Here is a 26,404-nt window from a genome sequence, read left to right as displayed (position 1 = left end):
TTTTGTTTTTATGATTGCAAAATTTCCAATTGTATGGTTATATACACTTAAACAACATTATAATAAAAAAGTAACTCGAGCGAACATTTAGGAATCACGATCCTTTTTTCTTCTTTTTAGAGGAGTCCACATATTATGAGTTCATTGGTCACTGTTATCTGTATCTTTAGGTTTGTGCCTTTGGCTCTTTGCTTTTAGAGGCAGGCCTTTAGCTGTAGACTCCTGTGAGATTTTGAAGTTTGTGTTATCACTTGTTCAAAGCAGAATTTAAGTAAGTTTGGTAATGATTTGTTTTAAAAGCCATCCGAGAAAAAAAGAGGTATTAAGGAGAAATTATTTCTTTGGAAATATACTTACACATATTTTTCACAACTTTGTTTTGTTTTTACTGATTACTGTCAATTTCACAGATAATCAATATGCGTTTCCAAGGCTTTTGGCTATGTTTGGGTCTTCTTTTCATCTCAATTAATGCAGAATTTATGGATGATAATGTTGAGATGGAAGACTTTGATGAAAATTCAGAAGAGATTGATGCTAATGAAAATGAATTCTCCTCAGAGGTAAGGTTATTGAGAAACAAGCTATAATTTATTCTTTTAGGGTTCCCTGACGGTCCAGTGGTTAAGACTTCGCCTTCCAATGCAGGGGGTGCGGGTTCCATCCCTGGTTGGCGGGGAGCTGCTAAGATCCCACATGCCTCGCGACCAAAAAACCAAAACATAAAACAGCAGCAATATTGTAACAAATTCAATAAAGACTTAAAAATTAGGTCCACATCAAAAAAATCTTTAAAAAAAGTAATAAAATATTCTTTTACATGAACATAGGGGTGACTAATTTCTTGAGATTCACTTCTATTCAAATAGTCTTTAGTTTCAATATAAATAGGAAAAACATTGCCTTTTTCCAACTATTTGTTGCTGTGTTTTTAACTTGTGCATGGCACCTAGCACAGTTTTATTACCAAATAAATATGGGGAAGGTCTTTACTATCAAACTAGGGGTTCATCACTGGCTAAAGAGGACTAAATACTTTAGCTAAGGGAAGGGTTTTTAGTCTTATTTTTGACACTGCAAGCCCTTTTCAGATAAAAGAAAAGGTAGTATAATTTTTTCCTAGAAGTAAAGAAAGTAGTGTTTCTTTATTTCTCTGAGGGAAGAAAATGCTAAATAGGATGAATTAGAAAGGGGAGTGGTGATGAGGTAGGCATTTAGTAAGGCTCACAGTGTTTCTGTCTCAGCATTAAGATGTGTGTCTTGAGGTGGTGACTGATAGGAGTCTGGAAAACAGGAGTCTGGAGGTTTTTGTACACTTTGACAATCCATAAGAGCTTTCACATTGAGAATATTCATATCTAATATTGAGACAATCAGAAAATTTTTTCAGAAATATTTTTGGTGAGGAAATATCAATTATATTGTGCTAGCCGCTGTTAAAGGGCCAAGGAGAATAATATATAGTTGTTACAGACTTCCTTTTAGAGTTTTTAATTTGCAAATGCAAGTGTTGTTTAGCTGCTTAAGGTGAATATTCTTTCTTCTGTTAAGTTTTAAGCTCCACAAGGACATTTCTTTTAAAACCTGGTTCTGTGATCCACAGAAACTAAGTAGTAATCAAAGTGCTTATGGCTGACTTAGATACAGCTACTGCGAGGGTTTTGGAGGTTAATACTTCAAAGAAATTTCAGATACCTACGACTCTTAACTATATTTGATGATAATTTGAGAAGATGATAAGAAATGGGAGGAACAATTTTTGATGCTTCTAATTTTATATCATGAGCAATCTAGATATGGTAAAGTACAAGTGAAGTATAAATAAAGCGCAAAATAAATTGCTGGTGATTTAAAGGGTCGTCTAACAGAAGGAAGCCTCTTGTAACACCATTGCCCATTTTTGCCAATCCATAAAAATATAGAGAACAGTAAAGTTGTAAGTTCTAATTCAGAAAACTTCATGGGAGATTGGCAATTTGGGTAGCAGAATATTGACCTGTTAGTAAGTGTGTGGGATTTTGTTTAATTACTGATTTTCCTCACTTAGACAGGAAATGTACTATTAGGGAAGGGTAGGGACAGTGAAAATAGTAGAAGTACTTCTGTATCCTTTTCTCTTAAGGCTGAGAGAAGAAATTTCATAATTAATCATATAGGTAAAATCATAAAGGCTGATTAAGAAAGGACCAAGATTTATATATTACTGTAAGCAAAATTTTATTTATTCATCATCAGTTCAAATTATCTTTTGAGGGTTTCCCTGGTGGCGCAGTGGTTGAGAGTCCACCTGCCGATGCAGGGGACACGGGTTTGTGCCCCGGTCCGGGAAGATCCCACATGCCGCGGAGCGGCTGGGCCCGTGAGCCATGGCCGCTGAGCCTGCGCTCCGCAACGGGAGACGCCACAACAGTGAGAGGCCCGCGTACCGCAAAAAAAAAAAAAAAATCTTTTGACAATTTGTCAATAAATTTAAATTATTTTATTGGTGCATTCGGTATAGTGTAGTGGTTAAGTGTATAACCTTTAGAACCTAGGCCCATATCTTTTAAGTCCTGCAAGTGTCTAACTGTATGACAGTGGGCAAATTATTTTGCCTGTCTCCCACAGTTTCATCATAGGTAAAATGGGAACAATAAAGTACTTCCCGCGTAGAAATATTATGAGGATTAATAGAGCCATCAAATCACGCCCCCCCCCCATCATCATTATCATCATAGCAGCTAACACTTACATGGCACTTGAAACAATGCTTTGAGATAATTGCTTTGCAGTCCTTTCTCTTTTGAATCTTATTTTTCCTTTGGGTTTCTAATTTCTCAGAATGTTGTCATCATCCTCTAGTTACATAACAGTGAAATTTAAGAGTTAATTTTAAACTAACCTATGTGCTTACTAAGTTTTTCATCTTATATGTTTTTCATCTTACATCTTTTGCTTGTAATGACTTTTTATCCTCAAATATTGTCACCTGTTAGAATCCTTTCAAAGCCACATCCACTGCATCATGAGGCCTTGGCTAGTTACTGCCTCCCATCCCTCCTGTGTTAGGAGTCAGTGTATTCTGTTTGCACATAGAGTTTTTTTCCATTGTGTATCTCTTATATTCTTCTGTATTTTCTTACCAGTAGAATACAAAGTTTTGAGGCCAGAGACCATGTCACCTACCATCTATCTATATTACCTATATGTGCATTCCATACTAGGTTCTTAATTAGTGAGATTATTTAATTAAAATATTTGTGAAGGTGAATAACTTTAGATTTTTAAAATCTATTTTCTAGATTAAATATAAGACACCTCAACCTATAGGAGAAGTATATTTTACGGAAACTTTTGATAGTGGAAGGTTGGCTGGGTGAGTATTCATTCAGGAGAATTTTTTCCTTGATTTGATTAGCTTTTTTGAAGTTATTGGTTGTTAGCCTATGAAAATTGCCTCTACCACAGTACCTTAAAAAAGGGTTAACATACTTTATTTCACGGTGTAAACCAATACCTTAACACATTTTTATTATTGATAGAAGTGTTTAATTTGAATTGTTATCATTTATACAAAGAATATATACAAATGAATCATGAATGTAAAGTGAAAACTTACGTTTCTTCTTTCCTTAGGACAGATATTAATAACATAATTTCAGATGACAAATTCAAGTTAATGTTTTATCCTAAAAAATGGTAAAAAAACAATAAAAGTTATTATTTATTGATCATTATATGCCAAACACTGTCCTAAGTAGGTGGGTAAGAACTATCTTTATCTGCCTTTTACCAGTGAGGAAACTGAGGCTTAGTGTACCTTAGCTATGATCACACAGCTAGTAAATTACAGATTCTAAATTTAATTTAACTCTAGCTTTACAGGATTATGTGTAGACATCCTTATTTAGCCTCTAAGTATTAATTTATCTTAGAAGGAAAAGCGACTATTGGGTAATCTTCTGTTGTATTTCTGATATGCATTGTATCTATAAATTGTTAGTTTTATTTTTAATGATATACATTTCTTTCAACTTTATTTATAGGTGGGTCTTATCAAAAGCAAAAAAAGATGATACAGATGCGGAGATTTCTATATATGATGGTAAAATATTTATTTAAATATTCAACATAAGCAGTATGACCCAGAGTTCACTAGCTTTTGAGATTATATATATTTATTAAATATACCTGAGGCCCCATCCTGCTTCACAACAGAATCTTGTCAAAAGACAAATAGAGTCTTTTGTCTCCTTTCCAATATTTCTGGAAGTCCAGGTAATCCGTACTTAAGCCACCATCCAGTTTTCTAACTCTGAACAGTTAAATATTCACTCCACTGCAGTTAGTCTCTTGCAGGATTTCCCAGGCTACTGCTGTTCCCTACTGTTTTCTCTCAAGCATGGGCCGCCTAGATCAAGTTATAACTTTCGGCAGGGTCCTCCTAGAGGACATTTATGAGAGCTGTGGGACATGTGGCTCCTAGCCCACAGCCATTATCACTGCGTCTCTGATAGGTTATCTTCACGCTTCACTGTGAAGGAAAAGTCCTATATGCAAGGGTCAACTTTTCTTCCCCAACAGGACTCTCCTGGAGTGTGACGGAAGAATTTCTTCCTCCTCTTAGTCTAAAACTAGCCTCCTCAGTTGTTACATCCTAAAGCAGGATCAGCCTCAGTCGAGGAGACAGATAGTGGGAATTTCCTCTGTCTCAGAGGACCTCAGACCCATAAGGATGTGACCTCACACTGAGACTCCAACAGGCATTACATGAGAATAACAACAGAACAACTAACAGCATGTATAGGATGGCAGCTGTCTACTTCCGTTTCATAGTGTCTGTTTTAGTGTGAGATAAAGATCATGCCTACATGTCTTCCTTTGTAGTGTTCTCGATCCCAGTGTGTATGCTTATGTACTCCAAAAAGAACTCTACCATATGCCCAGAGCAAGCAATACTGCATTCAGTCTAAATCCATTTAGAGAAAAGAATAATTTCCCTCAAAGAAGCAGCAAGTCTGCAGAGATAGAACACTACCTAAAATAATACCCACAGAAATACCTGCCATCGAACAGAATGCTTGACTTAAAACATCTATGTTTAGCTTACTTTACAGTTTTTTTAGAACAGCATTGGGTAGATATTTGCTTTATGTTTGTGTTTTAGAAGTATCTTTTGATGGAGTTTTCCTAAAATTAGGATATGGTCTATTTTAGGAGTAAGTTTGTCTCTATTTCTTGCTGGACAAAAATGACTTAGTGTTTAAATGAGTTTTTCCCCCCCAGCTTAAAATTAGAACTCAAGCAAGCAGAAAACAAGCTTCTTAACACCTAAGTTTGGTCTGTAGTCTTATTAAACAAAATTATCCGCGAAAATAATCTTTTAGCATATTAGATTTGGTATGTTTGGTTGACTTTTTTCAATTTCTTGAAAGCAACTTTGAAAAATACAGAATCTCTTAAAGTTCCAGGTCCTGAAAATGGCATTTTGTATATAAATATTAGCAATGTTGTTTATATAGTGGTTAGTTGAGACCAATATCAGTTTCTTTGCAGGAATATTTAGTATTTCTAGTCGTTAATCACAGCTTCTGTCAAGTGCCACTTGAGTAAAACTAATTCCTGTATTTTCAGGAGTAAGCAAATCTGTGTGAAACATTATGTGCTGGGTAACAAGGTTTGCATTTGGAGGAGACTTATTTAAATTTTTCAGATTAAGTTATTAATAAAAGTATAGCTGTTTAAAAAATCACCAATTCTTTAAGTGACCAACTTTCAGGATATCTTATAAAATTTTGTGAATTCTTTTTGAAATTATAGTTACATCAGAGTTCATATTACCTGGCACTGTATAGAATTTGAGTAAATGATTGGTTAATGAAAAGTTATTGTTGATTTGAAGTTGGGAAAAACCTCTTGTCCTTGAAGAATAATCACCTTGTCACAGGTTTTCTAAAATTAAAGTAGTACTTTTAGATAGTACCTTTTCATAGCGGATAAATGTATGCATGTAATTACAAAACAAGGCAACATAGTTTAAAAAGGCCTTTACTATCAGTATCCTAAAACCCCTAAAGATAAAGTTGTTACTTCTTAAAAGAAGACCTTTGTGATTTGGTCAAGCCACAGGTTGGCAGTGATAATACAGTTGCTCATCAGTGTGAGAGAAGAAAAACCAAAAGAATTCACTTTTTTTAGAAAAGTACACTATAGCCAAATTAGGGGACAAAAAGGAAAAGAAACTTAAAAACTTTAAAAAATGAATTCTTAAAAACCCAATACTGTGTGCACAATGATAGACCAAAATATACCCTTCTCTGGTTCATGAGACTGTCAGGTTCTTGCACTGTTGTTTTTTTAGAAAGAAAAAAACATGTATAAAGTACATTAGTAATTCAAAAGTGCCCATTAATATTTCAAGTTGGCACAATACCGGAAAATAGCCAGTTTTCGCTAAATTGAGTTTTCTTGGAATAGGCGATAACTCTAATTTTCAAAGCTAGAACATTTTATACAAATTAATATAAATTAGTTATTTTGTTTTAAAAAGAGTAAAGGAGGAAAGTCCAATCCACAACTTTGGGGCTGCAGCTAACCCATCTAGCTTTGCATTATATGCTGCCTGTGATCTAATTGCAGGAGCTTCCTGATCTTAAACGTGGGAAATTCCAGCCCAGAGAGGACCTAACTCAGCTTTGCTGTGCTACAGCCTAGTGCTTATCTAGTATGTATGACTTCCTTGGCCAAAAGTTCTGAGAACTGATTGGCTTAGCTTAGGAAGTGTTAACTTTAGTTTGTGTTCTTTGGGCATAACAATTTTCAAATTAAAATTTAAATCTCTACAATAACTTCTGCAAAGTAAGAAAAGTAGCTGATGATACCATAAATTTCAAAAGAATTGACTGAGGCAAACTCATTTTCTGTTAAGGATGTACTTTGTCTCCTGTGTAATTTAAAAATACCTCATTTTAAAAATACAATGTTGATAGACCGTATGAGACAAACCACATTTTGTGATTTCATTGATTACAGTCTTTCAGAGAAATCCAAACTAAGCCAGCTTTAGAGGTGCTTTAATTAAATACTGTAGGGTCTGTTATTTATTAGTTTCCACAGTTTTAAGAGAAAAAGAGAACATACATACATTCAGGTGCAGATATTATTTTCTGATTTAAAATGTGATTTTATTTTTTCCAAAGTAGCCTTCATGGAAGAATTTTATTGGTCACCACTTCTGATAAATAATTCTTAAGTCAGTGTTTTTGGTTTTAGTTTAACTTGCTTTGTTTTGTATTTTAGGAAGATGGGAAATAGAAGAATTGAAAGAATATCGAGTACCTGGTGACCGAGGACTGGTGTTGAAATCTAGAGCAAAGCATCATGCAATATCTGCTGTATTAACAAAACCTTTCATCTTTGCTGATAAACCTCTGATAGTACAGTAAGTTTTATTATGTTTTTAATACTTTTTCTGACATTTATATTAGTTTTATATAATTTGGCTTCTGAATATAGGTATAATGAGTATAAAATGGGCATAAAAAACCAGATTTTCCTTTTCCATTTCATTTGCTTAAATACACAATGCATGTATACACACAGACACCCTGAGGTTTCGAGAGAAAAGCAGGTTAGTTGAAAAATTATATAATATATGCTGTAATATGCAACATTCCACCACCATAAACTATATAGTGCATACTAAAATCACCATTTTTATTTTAACTCTTTACTTAAAATGACTTGCTATTAAGATATATTAACCTCAGTATATTCAGAATGGAACCATAAATATTGCTGGTAAACCAGTGATAAGATCCAAAGGCAGCAAATTCCTTTTAAAGAGGAAGTGCCCTTTTAAAGGGCACATGATGTCACAGACAGTCACCCCTTCCCTCCCCTGCAATATGACATAAACTAGTTTTATTGTCATGTTGTTTGCATGTGTAACTGTCGTAAAATCCAGTGTAAATTCCTCAAGCTGTTTCACCTATACTGGTGTAAAACCAAAATAGGTGTGTACAAATACAATTACAAAACCAATGAAATTCATATTAAAAACAAAGAAAAGGAAATGTAGAAATGTTACTTTCTACCTTAGAAGATTGGGCTGTCCGAAGTTAATTACAGTGTAAGGAAATACCATTAACTGTAAACTTAACACTCCAGAACCACTTCAGTTTTTTGTTAACATGTTAAATATATTCCTATGTGGTGTAACTAAAATGCCATTTTGTATTTTAGAAATTTAAAACAATATGGCATTTGGTATAATTGGGCTAATTTTTCAGCTGTGATGCTTTGGCTTAGTTGCACTGTTATTTCAATAAATTTAAAATATCAAATAATGTCAGAGTATACAACCATTTAAACAAATGAAAAATATTGTTATAAGTACTTATTGGGATTAATATTTGAGCTTGATATATGTCATTATTCAGAGTTTGGAGTTTCTTTTTTCTTGAAAATTGGAAAGTAATCTTCTTATTCTGTTGAAGTTAGGTGAATATAATATCATTCTCTATTTTAATCCTTTGTGGCTTAACTGAAAGGGTAACGGAAAATAATATAAAGTTTAACTTCTCCAGAGTAAAATGAATCAAATTTGGTATTTTCAGGAAGTATAAATCACTGCTAGGGAAGCAAGTGAAAGATAGCTTGCAAGATTAGAAGCAAAGATAATAAGTCTAAAAAAAGTATTAAAGCAGTTGTGAAATTATTATTCTGAAAAAAGAAAAGGAGAATCAAGAAGAATGGAATAGCAGTGTTTGATATGCTTGAAAACAGTTCAAAGAAGGATAGTGAATATTTGTTATTCTTAATTTTGATGAAATGAGATAAATAAAAAATTTTATATTAACTACTATAAATACTATAGATTTATGACATAACTTTACTCTAAAGCTGCTTTTTCCAAATTGTGTACATATTAATATGCATTATGTGGTCATATAAGTTTCAGAAACTAAGAATATCTGAACCTTAAAGATAAGGAAGCATATTTGCCCATTAAAGACTTTGAGAAGTTCTCTGTATGAAAACCTGTTTTTAACTTGAATATTGTGTTTCCCAAACATAATTGACCACAGAAGTTTTTTACCCCCTTAGCAATAATTACTGTTTCATGGGACAGTTTAGAAAATGCTACTCTAAAGAAAATAGGGTTAACATATATTCTGCATTTGTCCTCATTTTTCCTATGATCTGAGATTAGCAGCAGTGAAGCTCTATGACATACATTTCACTGATCCTCAAATGCATTGTGAACTATTTATACTAGGCACAAGTTAATGATTTGAAAAATCTGGAAGTTTGCAGCGTATAAAATAGACATAGTGATCGAGTCTAGGCATACTAAGACAGCAGAGCTGTCTTAACATTTATAGAGACAATTTACACAATTGTTCTCTCTAGTTCTTTTCACAGAACCCTTTTTCCTTGGATCACCTATGCTAAAACTATATCTCTTTTTATTTTATTTTACTTAGAGTAGCAAATATTTACCTTTAGTTCACATTATGCACCATTTCTTTTACTTTGTACTCTTCAAAGACATGTTTCATGAAAAAAAAGTTTATCAGCTACTGCTTAAAAGTATTGATAAGGCTTTGAGGAAACAAACTATTTAAAAAATGAAAAAGAACAAAACAAAACTTTTCTTCTGATCATAACAGAAGCTAACATTTTTGAGCATTTATTGGCCCATTACTGTGCATGACAACTTCTAATCATCATAACAGTCCTTTGAGGTGTAGGTATGGGCAATATTCCCACGTTACAAGTGAGCAAATAGAGACTAGAGCTTCAGTAACATGCCTTTAGCCAAGGTCTCAGGTCTTCCTGACTCAGAAGTACTTGCTTGTAACGACTGTTGCAGATATCTTGAGAAATAAAGCAGAGTAGAAAGTAGGGAGGGGAAATCACCACAATCTCCAGCAACTCAGAGATGATCACTTAAAAGTTTACTGTATTTTCTCTATTTCTTTTCTATACAAAATACATATACTAATTGGGTTCAAACTGTCAAAGTTTTGAATGCTTTTTTTTTTTTTTACTTTGTCTCTAAACTTTCTTCAGAAACATTTTAAACTATAGTCCTTCATTAAAATTATCACTGTGTCCTGTTGCTCCTCTAGTTTTCATCTCTTTTTGCTTTAATTCATTAAACCAAATCATAACTTTTTTGGTTTTCACTGTTTTTCAGTTTGATAACCAGTTTGTTACATGTAATTCATCAATTTACTAAAAATCTCTTCTAAATAGTGTTCAGTAAGACTGTCATTGCCTAAATAAGACAAAACAACAACAGAACTTTTGCTGAGAATTAGAGTGTTGTAAATCTATGAAGAGACTGCCATGTCACTTCACTCTTTTAGCTGTTACACTGTGTTTCCCCTATCTCCTGGCTGTTAAGATCTGGAATATTCCAGGTTATTGACTGAGATTATGAAATCTCTTTGCTGGTGGTATTTAATTAAATGTACAACTTATTTAACATGGTTTCAGTGTAGCTGAACTAAAAGACAAATTAGTAGCAGACTGGATATCTAGGATCATTAGCAATTTCTTAGAAATTTGTGCTGTAGCCATGACCCCCATAGTCTTTGTTTTTAGTTTATAAAGACTATATATAAATACTGTATGCTAACACATATATATGGAATTTAAGAAAAAAAAATGTCATGAAGAACCTAGGGGTAAGGCAGGAATAAAGACGCAGACCTCCTAGAGAACGGACTTGAGGTTATGGGGAGGGGGAAGGGTGAGCTGTGACAGGGCAAGAAAGAGTCATGGACATATACACACTAACAAACGTAGTAAGGTAGATAGCTAGTTGGATGCAGCCGCATGGCACAGGGATATTGGCTTGGTGCTTTGTGACAGCCTGGAGGGGTGGGATAGGGAGGGTGGGAGGGAGGGAGACGCAAGAGGGAAGAGATATGGGAACATATGTATATGTATAACTGATTCACTTTGTTATAAAGCAGAAACTAACACACCATTGTAAAGCAATTATACCCCAATAAAGATGTTAAAAAAAAAAGACTATATATAGTACGTACCTTATTTTAATTGGAAGTTTCCTGTTGAAAGTTTTAGTCAAAGTATTTTATTCTTAATTCAACAGTTTTGATGAAAAAATTATTTCAACAAATTGGTTGGCTTTTGTATAGTTGATTATAATCATTCTATTTTTAATATTTTAAGGATGTGCACAGAAAAGTCATTTCTGCTTGTTCCCTATAGGTTGTGGATATGCTTTGTATGAGCTTTCTGGTAATGTAAAATGTTTGTGTCTAAATGAATTGAGAGTAATACATTAGATTTTGAAGAACAGTTAGTAATTTTTATTTATCAGCAGTATGATTCTTTTTCCCTTCATTTAGATATGAAGTAAATTTTCAAGATGGTATTGATTGTGGAGGTGCATACATTAAACTCCTAGCAGACACTGATGGTTTGAATCTGGTATGATATTTTAATGTTTAAGAAAACCTTATTAAAGTTAATAAGTATTTTTAAGGAGCAATTGACACAACTGAAATTTTCATTTTCAACTGAAATCGAAAATAACTTTGAAAATTTTTACCCACCATGAGTTTATATAGCTTTTACAGTGCGCCTTCAAGTTTCATACACAGCTTTGTTACTTGATGGCATCAGTTTTGCAATCATTAGCCACATAAAAAAGTTTGCTGTGTCTATAAATAAAAAATAACCTGGTGCTTATAAATGTCACTAAAAGATCAGCTTACAGTTATTTTCTTTACAAAATAATAATCACAGGAGAAGTAAGATAACAGAGCAAAGCAGTAAAACACAATGGCCAAAGAACCAAATTAAAAAGGCGGGCCAGTTCAGGAATTGGCAGTCTGCAAAAATTTACTAAGTTAAAAATGTTTTCATAGTGAAGCAGGTTACGTTAGGACCATTTGAGGTTTGGAGACATTTCTTATAGCATCCTCCTACAGGAGGCTATGTCAGGATTTCTGCATATAACAAAAATAAGATAAATGAGACATTAATGAGATATTTGTCAGAATGCGTGGCTACGAAACAGATTAAAGGATTCATTTACTGTTATTAGGATCGGGTAAAGGGGAAGCCATTTGTAGTAGATGGTGAAACACTTAGGTATTGTGAGGTGATGATCACTTGAAGGCACAGTGGCAATAATAAAGTCAAATACCAAGTATTTTTCTAAGCACTTTATCTAATTAATTCAGTTAATCCTCAGAGAAACCTTATAAGGTACGTACTATTATTATCTTCATCAGAGGTAATGAAATAGAACCACAGGGAGGTTAAGAAATTTGCTCAGGGCCACACACAGCTGGTTTAAAGGCAACGGTAGGATTTGAACTCCAGATCCCATGCTCTTAACCAGTGTCCATGCCAGATGAAGAGAAATGACCAATTATGAAATGGGGAGCATGCTGCAGTGTCTGCTTTTGACAGACACAGTCTGTCAAATCAAGAGTCTGATTCTCTTCTTCACATTGTGCTAAGGGGCGCCATTTTCTGGTGTCTTACTGAATAGTAGTAATGGCTAAGTAGTCACTGTAGTCTTAAGTCACAGAATGCTTTTCTCTGTGCTTAATTTTCTTAATAAAATATTAATAATACAGATCTATATAGAGTAACTAAAACATTATGATGTTGCTAGGGTGGTTCCAGCTTCTCTCCTACATCTTGAGGATGGAAGTAATGTGTGCACTTAAAAAACTATTTTGAAATAAAATTTGTTATGTTTTCCACATCCTTTATTGTCAATTGTGTCAACTAATTCTTTGGTGAATTAGCATTTGATACATTTTTGTGAACTCTACCCAGTGGGGTAGAATAGAGAAATCCATTAAATACTCTAATTCTGGACTAATCCCAATACTCATCTCTCTTTGAAGGAAAACTTTTATGATAAAACATCCTATACCATTATGTTTGGACCAGATAAATGTGGAGAAGATTATAAACTTCATTTTATCTTCAGACATAAACATCCCCAAACTGGAGTTTTTGAAGAGAAGCATGCCAAACCGCCAGATGTAGACCTTAAAAAGTTCTTTACAGACAGGAAGACTCATCTTTATACCCTTGGTATGTCCTTTTAATTCATTCATTAATTCAAAGATATTTGCTGACTACCAATGTTTTCATGGCAAGTGCTTTGGGAGAAACACAGGTCCTTCTGTTAAGGGCTTATCTTTTTAGGAGAATAAGACACACATACTTATAGCACAGGTAGAAAGTAAAGTGTCGTATGAGGTACAGTTAAGAGCTCAAAAACAATATTACTTTCAGTTTGGAAACTTGGAGAAAACCTAGTGAAGGCGGTTATATTTGACTTAGTCTTGAAGTGTAGATATAATGTGGAAGTTAGGAGAGGAAAGGGATATTTTAGGCACCCTGACATTAGTGGTGCTGAAAGAATAGAAAACTGGAGAAAAAGGTTAAAGAGGAGGAAGCCCTTAATATTAGACTTTATTCTATAGGCATTTGTCATTGTTGGGTCCTGCCTTGTGGTAGTTGTGGGAAAACTTTGAAAGGGAAAGCATTGAGCGACCATCTATTAACATACTTAGCTTTACTTTTGTAACTAGGAGTTTGCGTATATGTTGACTAGGAGGAACACTACATGGGATTGTTTCTCCTCTTCCCAAGAACATACAATTATAGAGGTTTGTTCTGCCCATGATTACTTAAAATCACAGCATGTCAGAACCTAACAGGACAACTCCATCCAAGACTAAGGTATTTCAGTTTTCTTTCCAAAAACTGCAGTTATAGAAACATTCATTTGGCCAACACAGGGACCAATTTTATTTTTAATATCAGTATTGATATCAAAGACCTTTTTCTGAAATTGGAAAATAGTACTAGACATTATGGGGAGCATAAAGTAAACTGTAGAAATGTAGAGATAATGAGAAATTATAACTAGAAAAAATGAATTTTAATTAGACTTTGTATAAACCTGGTCAAAAGCACTTTGGTAGTGTAATCAAAGGCCACAATTCCACTTTCAGGAATTTATCCAAAGAAAATAATCCAGAAGAAAGAAAATGACCTATGTGTAAAAATATGCTGTAAATTGGAAGCAATCCAAATGTTACAGTAGTGGTTTTCTTTCTATACAATACAAAATGATAACTATGAAAATATTTGGCAACAAGGAAGAGACGTTTATAATATTAAAATTGGGAAAGAAAACGAGATTCAAATTGGAGGCACATCCTGATGGCCACTAGACATATTATGCAAACAAAAAGAAAAAGACTAGAAAAAACTAATTTTTATTAATCACCTGATAGGTACCATGCTCTATGCTAGACACTTTGTTTGCAACCGTCCTGGGAGGTGAGCAGTTTCTATTTTGCCTTAATTTAGGTTAAGTAACTTGCCCTAGGAAACAAAAGTAATTGATTAAGACTGGAATTAAAACTCAAGTCTGACTCTTAAACATTTGCTTTTCTTACTACTATACACAAAAACTTTGTTGTGCTAGGATTATCGAGTGGCTATTTTCTTTTTTAGAAAAACTTTGGGTAATACTACTATATTTTTATAACATTATCCTGTAGTTGTTCTAAGAACCTTACAGGGTCCCTTAAAAGACTTTATAATCCAATGTCTTTTGTTGTAGATTCATTTAGAAAATTGAATACAGTTTTCTAAACGGAAAGGTTTGCTGGCTAAAGATTTTGGGCAAAGATGTCTTTTCACATATGTGTAATTGTCATGTGCTTTTCTGATTTACTATAATTTTAAAACATTTCAGATGCAAAATTTATTCAGAAAATAGTCTTTTCAGGATTTTTCTTGAGAAATGTCTTTTTTTTTTATTAGAAAGGGTCTAGCACATTTTTGCATTTAAGATCTTATTCTCAGTTCTGCTTCAATCTTGACTTTTTTCCTTTGTGTAGTAATATAGTTTTATAATCTCAGCTGTAATAGAAGAGGAAATGGTGGAGAAAAAAGAGAAGGGAGAAAATACTGAGTGTTCATTTACATTATTTGAGTTTGTATATAAATTGCAATATTTGATTTTGATATAAATAATTTGGCATTGTTGTGACTGAAACCTTTGGAGATTATTACTTCAGCATTGCTTTTACGGAAAGTGGTAGCCCATTTACCTAGTTAAGTCAGGATCATCCTGACATTTATTGACAGCTCGTACTTCCTTAACTTACTAAAAGCAAATGTTAGGCAGCTATTTTCATCTACAGTTCTTTCCAAAGATATAAATTATACTCAGTGACTCCCCACCCCATGTTTACAGAAGGGAGAAAGAGCTTTTATTTTGTCATTACAATGATAAGGGAGTCCTTTATGAAACTTTTGGCTTAGGGACTTTTAAAGAGCTAGAATTTACCTCAAAACAAACGTACTAAAGTGTGAGGTTGAATATTTTCAATCATCCTTAAGACATTTTTCACTATAGTGTATGAATCAATAAATTTGAAATGTCAATGAGCTTTATAGATTTCTAGGAAATCATAAGAATGTATCAATGTTAAGTTCCTGATTTTGGTGCCCAGATTTGGGTTATATAGGAGAATGTCCTTGTTTATAGGAAATATACATTAAAACATTCAGGGATGATACGGATGAGGTCAGTAATTTACTCTCAAGTAATTCAAGAAAAAATAAAGTTCTTTATAGCATACTTGCAACTTTCAAAGTTTGAGGTCGTTTCAAAAAATTATTTTAAAATAGTGAAGATTGGGTTGTATTCTGTAACTATGAAAGAGTGAAGCTGACTGGTCATGTGAGTCCTAAGCTGAGTTAGCTATTGGGTATTTTTTATTTGAGAAGTAATGGAGTGTTTTATTAAATTATTATTATTACTTAAAATTTTATCTTTGGTTTTAGAAAGCATTATATCTAGTGATTTCAGTGTATTTTGATTTAATATGTTGGTAATTCCTCTATTGTGGTTGAGAGAAAATTTTACCCATGAAGTTTAGGGTAGAAGATTATCTTTAACATGTCATGTCTGTCAATATGATAAGTGTAATATGTTTAAATTGGTCCTTAGTGATGAATCCAGATGACACATTTGAAGTATTAATTGATCAGATAGTTGTTAACAAAGGAAACCTACTAGAGGATGTGGTTCCTCCTATCAATCCTCCCAAGGAAATTGAAGATCCCAGTGATAAAAAACCTGATGATTGGGATGAAAGAGCAAAAATCCCTGATCCTTCTGCTGTCAAACCAGAAGACTGGTAAGCAAAGAATTCAGTAGCAAAGCGTTCTTTGGCATAAAGTAACGTGTGTTTATGTGAAGTAAGGTGTGTTTAAGTGAAGTTTACAACCAATGAAGCTTACTCTTTTAAACATCAGTACTACTTACTTTGACTATTTTGGATGAAATACTTCTCTAAAACGGATTTTGCAGTCCCCTGCCTCTTAATTTTCATTTTAATTAATATTTTAATTTTGTTGCCCTTTTCAATATAGTATTTGTATTTTGTATGTTTTCAATGCTGTGGGGGAAAAATTCCATGAATCTAAAACACCAACACTTTAATTTCAGTTCCCAGTTTGATCTTTATCATGTATGTGTGTACATACTTTACATAGTTGCGGTGTTTTCAGTTAATGATTAGTTGGCTTAAAAAGCCATATTCTCAGCATCTTATATAGGATTTACTCATACCAGTTTGCTTACCCATAAAATGTTCACTAGCTGAGTATTTGTGTGGTTTCCATTCTACAGGATTATGAATATTTTCCTTAAAAGAAATGTATTCAGTTCCAGATTACCTATAGCTTGAATTCAGATGGTGAGGGATACTTTTATATCTCTCCATTTAACTGAGATATTCTTTGTCCTTCAAATATGTTTTGTAATTTCTCCCTAAAATCTTGTTACCTTTATTCCTAAGAACTTTTTTTTTTCCTGCTGACAGTTAACTCTTAATTATGGTTTTGCTAAGTAGATTATCTGTTTTTATGTATTTAACCCACCCTATTGGTTATCTATTGCTGTGTAACAAATTACCAAAAAACTGAAGACAACAAACATGAACTCACCCAGTTCCTGAGAGGCAGGAATCTGGGAGTGGCTAGCTCCCCGGTTCTGGCTCAGACTCTCCTGAGGTTGCAGTCGAGCTGCCAGTAAGAGCTGCCTGCATCTGAAGGTTTGACTTGGGCAGCTGGCTTCCCACTGGCTTCTTGTAGCCTTTGTCAGGAAGTTTCAGTTCCCTGCCACCTAGGCCTCTCCTTAGGTCAGCTCATGACATGGCAGGTGGCTCCCCTGGAGGGAGTGATCCAAGAGGGAGAGAGCACAACCACAGAAATTGCAGTGCCTTTTATAACCTAGTCTCAAAAGTGACATGCCATCACTTCAGCTGCATTCTGTTTGTCACACAGACCAACCCTAGTACAGTTGGGAGGGGACTACATAAAGGTAGATGTACTAAGTATGAGTAAAAAAAGTTTTATTCTTAGTTTACTAAGAGTTTTTTTTCTCCATGATTGGGTGTTGTATTTTGTAAAACACGTTTTGTGCACCTATTGAGGTGACCATGTGGTTTTTCTCCTTTATTTTCTTAGTGTGGTGAATTATATTGATTGATTTTCTAATGTTGACTAACCTTGCAATCTCCTTGGTCAACAAGTATTGTCCTTTTGATGTTTGCTGGATTCTGATTGCATGTTTTTTTTTTCTGTCAGATTTATTGAAGTATAATTTTCATACAGTTAAATCCATTTATTTTAGATATACAGTTCTATGAATTTGGAAAAATATATACAGTGATGTAACCACTACCGCAGTCGTGATGTAGAATATTTCCATCATTCCCCAAAGGCCTGTATATCCTTTTGTAATCAATTCCCTCCTTCCACCTTTAACCTCTGGAAACTACTGATGTGATTTCTGTCCCTTATAGCTTTGCCTTTTCCAGAATATCATATAAGATGGAATTATACAGTATATAACTTTTGTTTCTGATTTCTTTCACTCAGAATGATGCTTTCTGAGATTTATCTGTATTTTTTCTTGTATCAGTAATTAGTTTTGTTTTATTGCTGAGTAGTGTACCATTGTAGGGATGTATCATAATTTGTTTATCCATTCACATATTGATGGAAGTTTTGGTTGTTTCCAGTTTGGGGCAATTATGAATAGAGCTGTTACAAACATTTGTGGTCAGGGCTTTGTATAGACATAATTTTTCCTTTTTCTTCGGTAAATGCCTAGGAGTGTGATTGTACGATAAGTGTATGTTTAAATTTGTAAGAAACTGCCAAACTTTTCCAAAGGGCTATACCATTTTGCATTCCCACCATTATGTAAGAGCTCCAGATGTTACACATTAACAGCATTTGGTGTTATCTGTTTTTTTAACTGAGATATAATTGACATATAATATTGTAATAGTTTACGTGTACAACATAATGATTTGATATATGTATATATTGCAAAATGATCACTACAGTAAGTTTAGTTAAACATCCATCGCTTCACATAGTTAACAGCTTTTTTCTTGTTTTGAGAACTTTTAAGATTCACTCTTCTTAACTTTCAAATATATGATATAGTGTGGTGAACTGTAGTCACCACGCCATACCTTACATCCCCAGAAGTTTGTACCTTTTGACCTTCTGGTATTATCTGTTTTTGTTTTTCTGTTTTTCTTTGAATATTCTAAAAGGTTTGTAGTGGTATCTAATTGTAGTTTTGATTTACATTTCCCTAGTGACTAATCCTTAATCTCCCCAATTTTCATTTACTTGCCATTCATATCAGTTTCTTTGGAGAAGTATCTTTTCAGTTTTTTCCCCTGCTTTATTTGGGTTATTTTTTTGTATTCAGTTATGAGAGTTCTTTATATTCTGGATACAGGTGTTGTGTCAGTTATCTAGTTCTGTATAACAAATTACCCCAAAATTAAGTGGCTTAAAACAACATTTGTTATCTCTCAGTTTCTTGTGATTCAGGATTCTGACTGCAGCTTAGTGGGTCCTTTGGCCCTGGGTCTTTCAGCTGCAATTAAGATGTCAGCTGGGGCTATAGTCATCTAAAGGCTCAACAAGGAGCTAATCCAGTTTCAGTTTCACTCAAGTGGGCATTGGCAGGATTCAGTCTCTCAAGGGACTGAATTGTTGTTGGACTGAGGGCCTCGGTTCCTGGCTGGGTGTTGGCCAGAGTCATCCCTTCATTCCTTGCAATCTAGGCCTCACCACAGAGTATCTCACAACATGGTAGCTGTCTTCAACGGAAGCAAGGGAGAGGGGAAGGGAGGGGAGAAGACAGTGCGAAGAAGATGGAGGTTACAGTCTGTACTGGGTTAACACTGTCCTCCAAAATTCCATGTCTACTCAGAACCTGTAATTGTGACTTTATTTGGAATTAGGACCTTTGCATCTGTAATCAAGTTAAGATGAAGTAATACTGGATTAGGGTGGGCCCTAAATCTAGTACTACCGGTGTCCTTGTAAGAAGAGGGAAATTTGGACACAGACACACAGGGAGAACACGATGTGACAACTGAGGCAGAAATTGCCGTGATGCATCTACAAGACAGGGAATGCCAAGGGTCGTCAGTGGCCACCAGAAGCAAGGAAGAAACAAGGAAAGATCCTGTCCTGGAGCCTCCAGAGAGAGCATGGTCCTGCCCAAAACTTTGATTTCAAATTTCTAGTCTCCAGAATTGTGAGATAATAAATTTCTGTCACTTTAAGCCACCCAGATTGTGGTGTTTTGTCACAGCAGCCTAGGGAAACTAATATACAGTCTTTTATAACTTAATTTTGGAAGTAGCATACCATTACTAATTTCTGTTCATTAATAGCACGTTATTAGGTCCCACCCACACTCAAGGAGAGGGGACTTCACATGGACATGAATACCAGGAGGTAGGATCATTGGAAAACAATTTCAGAAGCTGCCTACCTCAGTCTGAGATTGCCAGTGCCAGAGTCCCTGAGGTGAGGACCCGGTTAGGTGGCACCCAGATTTCGCAGTACAGACACCGCAGTAATAAATGTTACTTTAAGCCCCTAAGTTTTGGGGTAATTTGTTATGCAGCAATAGTCAATTAATATAGATATGCAGTATGCAATATTTCCTTTCACTCTGGGGCTTGTCTTAATTTTCGTAACAGAGAGAAGTTTTAAATTTTTATGAAGTCTGGTTTGTCAATATTTGTCTTTGATGATTCATGCTCTTTGCATCTTACTAAGATAAGATGTCTTTGCCTAAATGTGACAAAGATTTTCTTTTGTTTTCTAGACAAATAGTTTTGACTAAAACTCTGTTCTGAGTTAATTGTTCTATGTAGTGTGAGGTATAAATCAATATTAATTTTCAAAAATATGGGTGTCTAATTGTTCCAGCATCTCTTATCATCCATTTAATGTCTAATGATCTGTACTGATGTCCCCTCTTTCTTTTCTGATATGGCAGTTAGTGTTTTTTCTTGATGTGTCTAGCTGAGGGTTTATCAATTTTATTGAGCTTTGTGGAGGACCAGCTTTTGTTTTAGTTTTTTCCCTTCCATTGGCCTTTTTTCTATTTCATTATTGCCTTCCTCTTCTTACTTTGGACTTAATTTGCTTCTCTTTTCTACCTTATTAAGGTAGAAAATAATTTTCAATAGAAGCAGCTGTAAAATTTCTCTAAGCACTGTTTTAACTAAGTTCCACAAATATATATTCAGTTCATACTGTTATATAATTTCCCTAGTGATTTTTTCTTTGAATCATGTATTTTTAAATGTGTTGCTTTGTTGTCAATTATTTATGGATTTTCCAGATATGGTTTTCATTTTAACTCCCAAGTTAATTCTATTGTGGTCAGAAAACATTCACAAATATCAATTACATCAGCATTGTTCAAAAGCTTTTATATTCTTAACGGTTTTCAGTCTGTTCTCTTACTGAGAGAAGAGAACTAAAATCTTCAACTATGATTGTGGATTTGTCTTTATCTCCTTTGAGTTCTTTTAGTTTTTGCTTCAAGTATTTTGAAGATCTGTTACTAGATCAATTCACAGTATTTCATGACCTCTTGAGGAACTGACCTTTTTATTATTATAAAATGTCCTTCTTTATAAACTCTTATAATACTCTCTGACTTGAAGTCTACTTGGTCTGATATTAAATCAGCACTCCAATTTTCTTTTAAGTCATGTTTCCATTGAATATTATTTTCCATTATTTACCTGTAACCTGTATATGCCTTTCTTTTTCAGGTGATTTTCTTGTAGGCAACTATATTTGGGTCTTGCCTTTTAATTTGAGTGTTTTAAACCATCTACATTTAATGCACTTATTGCTGTGGTTGGGTGTAAACCTACCATCTCACTACTTGTTTTTTCTTTGTCCCATATATTCTGTGGCTTTTTATAAAATGTTTTTCCTGGCTTTTTTCAGATTGAGTTATATTTTATTTGAGTCTTCTATTTTTTCTTCTCTATTGGCTTTTTGGCTTTTCATCTGTAGTTGGTTGTTTTGCCGGTTGCTCTAGGGTTTGCAATATGCATCTTAAACCTATTTCAGTCTACTCTCAAATAGTGTTATGCCACTTCATGTCTAAGTTAATCATATGAGAGTCTTATATTTTCTCCCGTACATCCTTCATGCTATTATCATACATTTCCTTCTTTATATACTGTGAAGGCCATGCATATTTATTCTTCAATCAGTCTCTTTTTGTCAGACAGTTATGAGGGGAAAAGATCTTTTATTTACCCACATACTTACCATTTCTGGTACTCTCCTTCTTTTGTGTAGATAGAAATTCCTGTCTGTTATTGTTTTCCTTCTGCTTGATAAACTTGTCTTAATACATTGTAGTACATACCTGTTGTCATTGCATTCTCCTAAATTATTTGTCTGAAAATCTCTTTATTCTGCCTTCATTTTTGAAGGATTTTTCACTATGGGGTTATAGGTTGATAGTTATTTTGCAACAGCCATTCCTTATCATGAGGCTCACACTGATTCTGATGAGAAGTCAGTTGTTATTCTCATCCTTGTTCTCCTTTACCTAATATGTCATTTTTTTCTATTTGGTTTTAAGATTTATTTTCACTGTTACTGGTTTTCAATAGTCTGATTTTTGTTGTGCCTTGATGTCATTTGTTTGTGTGTGTATATTTGCCTTGCTTTGGATTCTTTGAGTTTTTTGAAATGTGGGTTTATAGTTTGTATCAAATTTGGGTAACATTTGGCCATTATTTCCTTAAATATTTATATATGGCTCCCCATCTCTTTTTTGGGATGCCACTTAAATGTGTGTTAGACTGCTTTACGTTTGTTACACAAGTCACTGAGAATCTATTCTTTTTTTTTTTTTTTTTTGCGGTATGCGGGCCTCTCACTGTTGTGGCCTCTCCCGTTGCGGAGCACAGGCTCTGGACGCGCAGGCTCAGCGGCCATGGCTCACGGGCCCAGCCGCTCCGCGGCATGTGGGATCTTCCCAGACCAGGGCACGAACCCGTGTCCCCTGCATCGGCAGGCGGACTCTCAACCACTGCGCCACCAGGGAAGCCTATTCATTTTTTAAAACCAGTTTTTCTCCGTGTACTTCATTTTGGAAAGTGTCTATTACTATTTCTTCAAGTTCTTGTTGTTTGTAAACGTTGGGGTTTACCACCTATTCAGATAGAATGTTGCTCCTGGAAAACCAAAAGTGTTAACTTGTTGACTGTCTTTTAGATAAATAGGGGTACTGGTTAGCAGTGAAAATGTCTTTGCCTTAAGGGAAATAGTATAGGGAAGTAACTTGTGCAAGGTAGGAAGAATAGTACTTTTTTAAAAAAATTAATAAGTCACTTATTAGTGTATCACTTCCATGAATTCATGCTATCAGAAAAGGTAGGACTACATCCCTCCATGTGGGCTTTCTAACATTGCTTCACATTTGTTTGCCCATAAAGAGTAGGGCTGGGACATGAGAGAAACTGTACAATGAGAGAAACTATATACCAACCTCATTCTGATTGGTGAAGTGTGTGAGAATTTTTTTTATAAAGTGCTAAAAGAGATGCACCCTTAAATTTTAAACCCCGGTTACTCTGAGCCCTCAGAGACCCTAAGATAACATTAATAACAGGCAAGTACAAGTCTTTACATACATAGATTTGATTATTTCAGTTTGTTACTCAGTCTTTACATATATATTGTTGATTATTTCAGTTTGTTATTCAAGTTTTGTTTGGAAAATCGTAATGTAGCTTATTTAAAATTTTTTCTTTTCTGTAAAGACGAAAATTATGTTAGTAATTCTATTCACTACTTACTGTGACTATGTTTATATACTTCAGAATTTACTTTCTAAGTGTTATTTTTAATGAATATATAAAAATTACTAGAATTAAATATGGAGAGTTTTTAAAAAATAATATTGGAGTAGGGAAGACCTTTCCAAATATGACATAAAATTGAAGAATCATAAAGGAAAATGTTAATAAATTTCAACTACATGAAAATAAATGTTTTACATGGCAAAAAAACACAAAACCTCACCATGGGCTACATTAAAAAATGCATGAGAAACTGGAAAAAAAATTTACTTCATATAGCTGACAACTGATTTCTTATTAATTTCTAATATATTCCAGGATATTAATTATAGCATTATTCATCATAGTAAGTTTTTGAAAACACTATTCTCAACAATAGATAGATTAAATAAATTATGATATATTCACAAAGTGTAAAACTATGCAACTGTTAAGAAGAATGAAGCAGATATATATTTATATAAAACAGAGCTCCTAGAACAGTCTTGACATGTAGTAGTCATCCCATATATGTTTGTTGATGAATGAGTTTTTAAGTGAACAAAAACAAGGTCTAACATACTCTGTATAGAGTGCTATCATTTGTGTAAAAAAAGTATGTGTGTGTATATATATATATATATACACACATATACACACACATACATATGTGCATGTATGTATAGAACATAACAAGTAATATATATAAAAAAGTGTATAGTAGAAGATTTAGGTGGATGAGAGAGAGGGGAGGTAGTAGGTACAAAGACAGGGTAGGAAATGCCTTTTGGTACCTTATGAATTTTGTAGCGTGCATTTTTAAACTGCTTGAATAATTAATAATTAGCATAAAATACTGTATTTACAGGGATGAAAGTGAACCTGCCCAAATAGAAGATACAAGTGTTGTTAAACCTGATGGCTGGCTTGATAATGAACCGAAATTTATTCCAGATCCTAATGCTGAAAAACCCATTGACTGGTAAGCATTCTTCATCTTCAAATGTCAATTTCATATGTTTCTTACTTGCTTTTTTGTTACTAGTTTATATGACTGACAGGAGAGACTTGAGGTTACTCCATTTGCTTTGTTCTAATATCCTAAGGAATGAAGACATGGATGGAGAATGGGAGGCACCTCAGATTTCTAATCCGGCATGTCAGATTGGGTGTGGCGAGTGGAGCCCTCCCATGATAGGTAACCCAAAATACAAAGGAGTATGGACACCTCCAATGATAGATAACCCTAACTACCAGGTAATAACCACTTGTTCCAGTCCCATAGTAAACTTTAAAATGTTGTGCTATTTATCTAGTTATTGATAATGTTATGTTAACTTAAGGAAATTTGATTTGTATAATAGTGTGCCTTAGCTATCTTAAGAAGTCAAAGAACATAGTACTCCAACTAATTTATGTTTAAAAACTGAAACATTCCTTATTTAATTTTCTGGGGGAATAAAATTAAGAACTAAAGATAAGTTACTTTATACTATATTTTTCCTTATACTGATGATCACTTTGGAATAAAATTTTATTTTAGAATTAAATATAAGAAGTGACTTCTGATCAAGAAGACTCAGGTTGCACATTTTAGTAATTAAAGTCTGTGCTTAATTAACATGCTCCTTACCCTCTGGTATTATTAAAATTGAATTTTTTTCCCTAATATGAATCAGATATTTTTTGAGTATACCTAGTTTTGGAGGTAGAAGTCCTTATGTTATCCATTTAACCCTCTAGTTTTATCTAATTATTCATTGACATTTTCTAACATTTATTTTATATATACAGTTATATATTCTTTTTGCTCACTGTAGTTTTTCTTCATAGTATTTATCACAAAATGTCTGTTTTGGTAACTTTTTTAACGTCTATCTCCTTCATTAGATTTTAAACACCATAATGCAGGGACCATATCTGCCTTGATTACGACTGTATCCTAGCATCTGGCATAGTGCCTGGCACAGAATAGACATATGTGATGGTGGAATAAGTCAGTGAGTGATCATATTGTCCAATTTATTTGATTTGGTTGAGTTTAATCATTCAAGATGTAATGGAACTTCTGTGTTGAATAATTGTTCTGAGATTCAACCATGGTTGATTATTGATGCCTATCACAAGTATATGTTGAAAGGTGCGGTTCCATTTTTGCCATACAGTGATCTCTGATTTGAACAATTTTAATGATATCTTGTCTTGAATATCTTTACTAAATGTAAAAAAAACCCAACTTGTCTAATATAGTGTCAGTTGTGAAATTTAATTACTCAGGTTTCTGTATTGGATTTTCACTCTGCCTCTTTTTTTTTTTTTGGCAGTTTACTTATTTATTTTACTTATTTTGGCTGCACTGGGTCTTCATTGTGGCGCTCAGGCTTCTCTAGTTGCAGCGTGCTGGCTCTAGAGCACACGGGCTCAGTAGTTGCACTGCGTGGGCTTAGTTGTGGTATGTGGGATCTTAGTTCACCAGCCAGGGATCGAACCCAGGGCCCCTGCATTGGGAGCACAGAGTCTTAAGCACTGGACAACCAGGGAAGTCCCCTTTTGCAGAGTTTAAAGTCATTGTTCATAGGGAACATCGTGTACAGGATATATTTCATAGGGAACATCGTGTTCCAGATAAGAAGAAACAAGATTTTATTTCTAGTGAATTACTAATGAATTAATTATAAGTTAAAGTTTTCTTTTTTCCAGTTAGTATTGCTAATTTCATTCAACACCAACTACTTCTTGAGTAACATTTATAATGAAATTATTTTATTTGAAAATGTCTTTAAATTATTTTTTCTCGCAGGGTATCTGGAGTCCTCGAAAAATTCCTAATCCAGATTATTTTGAAGACAATCACCCATTTCTTCTGACTTCCTTCTGTGCTCTTGGTTTAGAGCTTTGGTCCATGACCTCTGATATCTACTTTGATAATTTTATTATTTGTTCGGAAAAGGAAGTAGCAGATCGCTGGGCTGCAGATGGTTGGGGAGTGAAAATAATGATAGAAAATGATAATGAGGTACAGTATTTACCATATGGTAATAATAGGATGTGGTCCTGGTTATAGGTTGTACAAATGGCCTTTAAAAAAGGTAAATAAATGTGCAATAATTACTAGATGCTAAAGAAGCATATTTAAATAAATTTATGTAGACAGAGTATTTAGCTTTACCAAATATGATACA

At 34.0% G+C, this 26,404-nt stretch overlaps 1 protein-coding gene across 1 annotated transcript in view; it reads left to right on the top strand.

The window, feature by feature from the left end:
- The window catches only part of CLGN (calmegin), a 45,902-nt gene that overhangs the window by 12,448 nt on the left and 7,050 nt on the right, over positions 1-26,404 (top strand). Inside the window, exons 3-12 of the mRNA XM_060147120.1 lie at positions 411-563; positions 3,282-3,355; positions 4,026-4,084; positions 7,279-7,420; positions 11,367-11,448; positions 12,885-13,077; positions 16,022-16,211; positions 24,091-24,204; positions 24,329-24,479; positions 26,023-26,238. Of these exons, the coding sequence (XP_060003103.1) occupies positions 420-563; positions 3,282-3,355; positions 4,026-4,084; positions 7,279-7,420; positions 11,367-11,448; positions 12,885-13,077; positions 16,022-16,211; positions 24,091-24,204; positions 24,329-24,479; positions 26,023-26,238 (1,365 nt within the window). The 5' untranslated portion in view covers positions 411-419. The remainder of the gene's footprint in view (positions 1-410; positions 564-3,281; positions 3,356-4,025; positions 4,085-7,278; positions 7,421-11,366; positions 11,449-12,884; positions 13,078-16,021; positions 16,212-24,090; positions 24,205-24,328; positions 24,480-26,022; positions 26,239-26,404) is intronic.

Source organism: Lagenorhynchus albirostris, chromosome 4, assembly GCF_949774975.1.
Source record: "Lagenorhynchus albirostris chromosome 4, mLagAlb1.1, whole genome shotgun sequence".
Taxonomy (NCBI): domain Eukaryota; kingdom Metazoa; phylum Chordata; class Mammalia; order Artiodactyla; family Delphinidae; genus Lagenorhynchus; species Lagenorhynchus albirostris.
Note: the sequence above shows the minus strand (reverse complement) of the source record. Positions and strands in the feature narration are given on the sequence as shown.